The sequence below is a fragment of the Haliaeetus albicilla genome, chromosome 4 (assembly GCF_947461875.1).
Source record: "Haliaeetus albicilla chromosome 4, bHalAlb1.1, whole genome shotgun sequence".
NCBI lineage: Eukaryota > Metazoa > Chordata > Aves > Accipitriformes > Accipitridae > Haliaeetus > Haliaeetus albicilla.
In genome coordinates this window covers 23190012-23196011 of record NC_091486.1, presented here as the reverse complement: position 1 = coordinate 23196011, position 6000 = coordinate 23190012, and the positions used below count along the sequence as shown (strand labels likewise).

The 6000-nt window shown below is 35.1% G+C and overlaps 1 protein-coding gene across 11 annotated transcripts in view; it reads right to left on the bottom strand.

The window, feature by feature from the left end:
- Positions 1-288: 288 nt before the first annotated feature.
- Positions 289-6000, bottom strand: part of UBR3 (ubiquitin protein ligase E3 component n-recognin 3) — a 121108-nt gene continuing 115396 nt past the window's right edge. For all 11 annotated transcript variants that reach the window (XM_069781331.1, XM_069781330.1, XM_069781332.1 and 8 more), the window contains 3 exons: positions 5722-5931; positions 3379-3518; positions 289-2761 (listed from right to left, as the gene is read on the bottom strand). In XM_069781331.1, coding sequence (XP_069637432.1) covers positions 2644-2761; positions 3379-3518; positions 5722-5931 — 468 coding nt within the window. In that variant the 3' untranslated portion in view covers positions 289-2643. The remainder of the gene's footprint in view (positions 2762-3378; positions 3519-5721; positions 5932-6000) is intronic.

The window sequence follows — 6000 nt, the reverse complement described above, 5'->3', positions numbered from 1 at the left end:
AATTTTAGCAGTTTGCAGCAGCAGCGCTCTAATAGCTGGCATAAAATTAAGTACAACTTTAAGTGGTATAGTTACGAGTAAAATAAAATAATCCAAATTACTAATACAAAATACATGACTGTGTGTAAGTAACAGAAAAAAAACATAGCAGATTTACTCTCTATGCAAAGTACTTTGCATGCATAAGCTTTTGACATTTAAGTAACTGCCTGGCTATCAGGTGGAATTCAATAATAACTACATTTTGGATGACTGGGATAGAGAGAAAAAATTTCACGAACACACAGATTGACAGTAGACTTTTATTAACATATCTTACAATGTCAATTACTGTATTCCTAGTTTTATACTCTTCTGATGTGTTATAAAGATTGATTTAGATTCTACAGTAATGTACTGTACTTAAATGATCATTCATACAGGATATCACACCAGAACATTTGAGTAATACACGCACACACCACTCTAGTTTGGACCTGTTATTTTTCAAGGTTAGCTTAATAAAGTAGGATTAAAAAAGTTATGGGGGAAATCAAAATTCTTGTTTAGCAGCATGCAAGGATATTCAAGTACAATTTTTCAACGAAGTGATTTTTTTTGTTTTGTTTTGTTTTTAAATTGACTGGTGACTAATTCACCAGTACTAAAATAAACACTATGAAATACCCAAATGTTAAAGTTAAGGCTAATAGTTTTACTTCACATCCATATGCACAACCAGACAACATTCCATTTTAAATAAAACACAGTAATCAAATTCTGGATACATTATCTCTTGTAAATATAGCATGGGAGCTTCAAACTACAGATTACTCAAGTTCATGAGCCCTGTAATAATGTTATGCTGGAGATGTAAAGAATCTTTTTGCTCTTTAACCACACTTACAAAATGGCCTGATATTCATAATGAGCAATGCAAAAATATTACAGGCAGAACTTATAATACAGTATCAAAAAAGTAATATTTTGGAAAAGACATAGCCATTTAGTTGGTGAAACAGTAATTCTAATCTTACAGGAAGTACTGTAATACTTTTGAAATATATATATATATATATTTATATGTATGTATAAAAACCAGCATCCTTTATTGTGGGTTTTTTTGAATTGCAGGTATCCAGAAAAACTCATTGTATTTACTTACTTTTCCTTCTGTCCATTCTCCTTGATTGCTATACAGTCATTTTATTTCCCCTATACACTTTTCACTAGATAATGACTTCCACTGGGGAACTGTTTTCATTGTATATGTGGTTTTATCATAAGATGTTTTTATTTTACACATATAAATTTTATTTTACACACAAACTAGGAAAGTCAAAACTACCAGGAACTGCTTGGTAGTACTGTACGAAATAGCCAACAAATGTCCAACACTTGTGAAAAACATTAGTAGCAATATATTACATATCAGTATTTTAACTATAATCTTTCCTACCTACTTACACTGTGGGGTTTAGCCCAGTCATGCTTGTTTTCATGAATTTTTCAGCCCTCTAAGCATAAACTGTTTTGGCATTCATCCACTGAGGCTGCACATGCATTGGTTGTTCATCTAGGCTATCTCTGTTGATTTTTTTTTTTCTTCCTTTTTAGGAAACCAAGCAGAAAGAACAGTGATTACTCTAAACAAATACAATACAGAGGAACCTCCTGACGTGACAGGAAAGATACAAAATTATGTTTCATTTGCAGAATAGCCTGCACATTTCCAATCCAATCATTTTGAAAAGTACATCTGGTTTGAAATGACAAGCAGGCTTATGGTTGTTATGCTCGTAACTGGGATCTGCTATGTTGGGCACCATACAAATTCTCTATATACAGCAATTTCTGTATGTGTTATCACTAACAGTTTATTCAACTGATATGGGAAAAAAATCTCCATTCTGGAAAAGACCAAAAAAAAAAAAAAAAGAAAGAAAGAATGTGTGTTCTGAATTACATTTAGAGCAATAAGATACCTAATTTACAGCTATTTCACTTATTTATGGAGGGAAAAAAAAAGAAATTCCTGAGAATGCATAAGTTTTCAGTAATGCCTGAAATATTTCAATAGACCTCTCATGGTAAGTGAAATACTCTTTAAAATTCAACTTTCAGACCAATTGTTACCATGCAGTCTTACAATCATTTTACAAATCCTGTCTAATTACAAATGTGTATCAAGCAAAAACCTCAAACCAACACAAAAAAGGCAAAGAAATTTTAGTCAACATATTTAGTAGATGTAGTAGACATATACACTGTTTCAGCAAAAAATTGCGAAAAACTCAACTCCATGCAGAGAAAAATAAAAACCTGACAGCTATCCCTGGAGCCTCTAAACAACTGTAAGTAAAATTTGTGCTTCTTAACAATAATGGGCTTTTAAAAACAAAAGAAAAATGGACTACTGAGTGCAATCAGATTGCTCACACCATTCTGAGGATTTAATTTCAATTATTGTATCATTTAGTATCAAGAGCAGCTAATTTTGCAAAAATTTCACATGTTGACGAAGTTCCATTTCCCTTTTATGCCCATACCCCACTCCACCCCGAGCCAAAGAGCTAAACTCCCATTCAATTAAAGCTATTGTCAGTCAAGATGCATTCATTCACGGTAACAGCAGTGATATGGTGTGTAGAAGATGATGATGATTTACAAGCCATTATAATGTGGCCCCCATCTTTTATTGATATGATCAAAAGTATGAGACACCCACTGCTGCTCAAGCACTTTGTATCTTTCCTTGCATATGTAGAGAGGCTTACCACGCCTGTAGAAAAAAAGAGGGAAAAGAAAAAAAAAAACAAAAACAAACAAATGGTTAATATGCAAACTAAATGGAAAACTGCTTCATTATATAATCAACACGCAATACCCGTACAACTTTTTTCCCAGGGAAAGCATGCATTTTTATTGGTGAGGGGCTTTTGCTTTTAATAAGGTAACTGCTGGGACTTCCCTTCCTCCCTCTTGGATAGCAGAATCCAGAAAACATCTCTTGTTCTCTCAGGCATGTGTTGCATGGCAGCTACACTCCTCCCCTACACTGGAATCCAACTGCATCATTTGATTAAAGGCCAAGCAACAACTTTGGGAGAGAAGTGTTTCCCAATGCAACACAGAATTGTTGGGAACAAATCATTGGGAACAGCAACATAGGAATCTGTCTGTTGAGTGCCTGGTATGTATAACTCAATGATCATGATTATACCACCTTGCAGAGGGGCAGAGGGAAGAAAAAAATGTCAGTTCAACTTGAAGTAAATGGGAATTTTCCACTCAAGGAAGGTAGAGATCTGTTATTATCTGTTATTGCATGTATTGCATAACATAAAGCTGATCTACCCAGAGGAGCAACGATGAAACACAGTGATAATGAAAAATTACCTAAGATCTCGGTCTTCTTCACCATGTGCATCTAGATAAACAGAACCCCAAAGGCAGAAACGGTGGCCTCGTATGATGATGATTACAGAAGCATTAATCAAAAGAAATATTCCTGTCCCAGCTCCACAGTTTTGAGAATGCTGTAATATGGGTATAGAAAGGGAAGATGCAAAGATTCTGTTAGTGTCTGTCAACTTTATAACAAAAAGGATGAAAAAAAAAATTTAGTTTTGCTTGAAATAACATACGCATATTATTTACTAAGAAACAGTTTGACAGAAGGATAGCCTGCCCCAAAATTCTCCCACCAAATTTGAACTCCATGTCTTGTTCGGCCATAACAACACCTGCATACAAAAATGGTTCCCTACTCAAAAAGGGAGGATATTCATTATCATGTAAAAACAGAATTGCCTAACAAAAATGAGCAAAAATATTCTCTACAATATTTTGAATTTGTTGTTGTATAGCAAACTGTATAGCATGACCAAATATTTTTCACAGATGGCAAGAGAAAGTATTCAGAAAAACTTAATATTACCTCTTTTACAATAGTCTGTACAACTAAACATTTGCTTTCTCTAACCATGTGTCCTGGTTTCAGCTGGGATAGAGTTAACTGTCTTCCTAGTAGCTGGTATGGTGCTATGTTTTGAGTTCAGTATGAGAAGAATGTTGATAACACTGATGTTTTCAGTTGTTGCTAAGTAGTGTTTATACCAAGTCAAGGATTTTTAAGCCTCTCATGCCCAGCCAGCGAGAAAGCTGGAGGGGCACAAGAAGTTGGCACAGGACACAGCCAGGGCAGCTGACCCAAAGTGGCCAACGGGGTATTCCATACCATGGGACGTCCCATCCAGTATAGGAACTGGGGGGAGTGGGGGTGGGGGAATTGCTGCTCTGGGACTAACTGGGTGTCGGTCGGCGGGTGGTGAGCAATTGCACTGTGCATCATTTATATATTCCAATCCTTTTATTATTACTGTTGTCATTTTATTAGTGTTACCATGATCATTATTAGTATCTTCTTTTCTGTTCTATTAAACCGTTCTTATCTCAACCCACGAGTTTTACTTCTTTTCCTGATTTTCTCCCTCATCCCACTGGGGGCCTGGGGGAGTGAGTGAGCAGCTGTGTGGTGCTTAATTGCTGGCTGGGGTTAAACCATGACACCATGCTCAAAGATCTAGTCTATGGCTCTACAAATATAGTAAAAAAAAAAAAATTTTTTTTTTTTAAATAATTCTTGCTTGCTTCAATATCATTCATCTCTGTGAATAGCATAATCTGTATTAACCAAATTCATTTTAGCAATTGAAAAACGTGCTCTTACTATATAGTTTTATTACAAGTAGCGGCTAAAATCCCATCAATTATACTAATATGTAATTAATTATACAGATTTTTAATTCTTTTTTTTTGTAACTTTCTGTTTTCATGAAGCTTGACACCTTAAATAAAACTGTAAATTCTATTTTAAATTTTGCCCACCCCTTCTTCTCCCACCATATTAGGAGTATGAGAGAGAAAGGCAAGTTCAAACAATTTCAAAAAGGTCCAAGATCCCTCTGAAATTTCTTTGGGCTTGACTTTATGCCCCATTTGTAAATATCCCCCCAACAAATTCCCCTCATAGTTTTGTAAAGCCCACGTAGCTCCAGCCTTCTACTAACTGTTCTATGGTAGGAAACAGAACAGCTCTCAAAGCAAACCTTTACCATAGAAGGGAAAACAATACTAGATGCTGTCCCACTTGGGTTCCTGAAAGAACTTACATATATGCTGACTAGAAAACTTTGCTCCTGAATTAAAGTCAAAGGCCTTAAAATGATGCTTATCTAGCTATAGTCTGTAGATCACTGGTAGATGGTCAGGTATATCAGAAAGTACTCTATAAAAAGGAAAAAAAAAGCCCCATACATTGATATTCTTATGTACACAGAAAGCAAGGAAACAAAACAAGAGGCAAATTAAAACAATATATGAACAATCAGAATGTAGACAAATTTCAATTAGTTATGAATCAAAACCATGCATCAACATTATACACAATGGCTTTGTAAGAGTTTTTCAAACAGGTGAAATAGGTTATGGGCTTAAAAGGGTAAATAAATTGCTCTCTAGAATCCAGTCTAGGTCCGTCTATCAGAAATAAGCACTAAACATTATTATTGGGGTTTGGAATAGATGACCTTTAAACGTCCCTTCCAACCCAAATTATTCTATGATTCTTTGATTATATAAACACGTTTTGGAAAGAAAACCATCAAAACTGAGCAACGGAGTTAAAAAACTATCCATGAGTGTGAATATCAATTACAGAATTTGAATTAATTCTCTTACCAGTACACATTCACAGTAACTCTGTTGTTTGCAGCACAGTCCTTTCAAGCATACAAAAGTACCACAAACTAGACAAACAGCAGGATCCTTAGGAACCTTGGTACAAACAGTACAAGTCTTTCTGTGATAATACTGAAAAATGGTATTATAATTCTCAGGCAACTGAAGGAGGCGTGGCAAGTCCCACTTAGGTTCCTGGATAAGCAAAGCCTACAGATAAGATAAGAACAATGTATCAGTTCCACACATTCATTTATGCATTTACATTTTCTAAGAAAA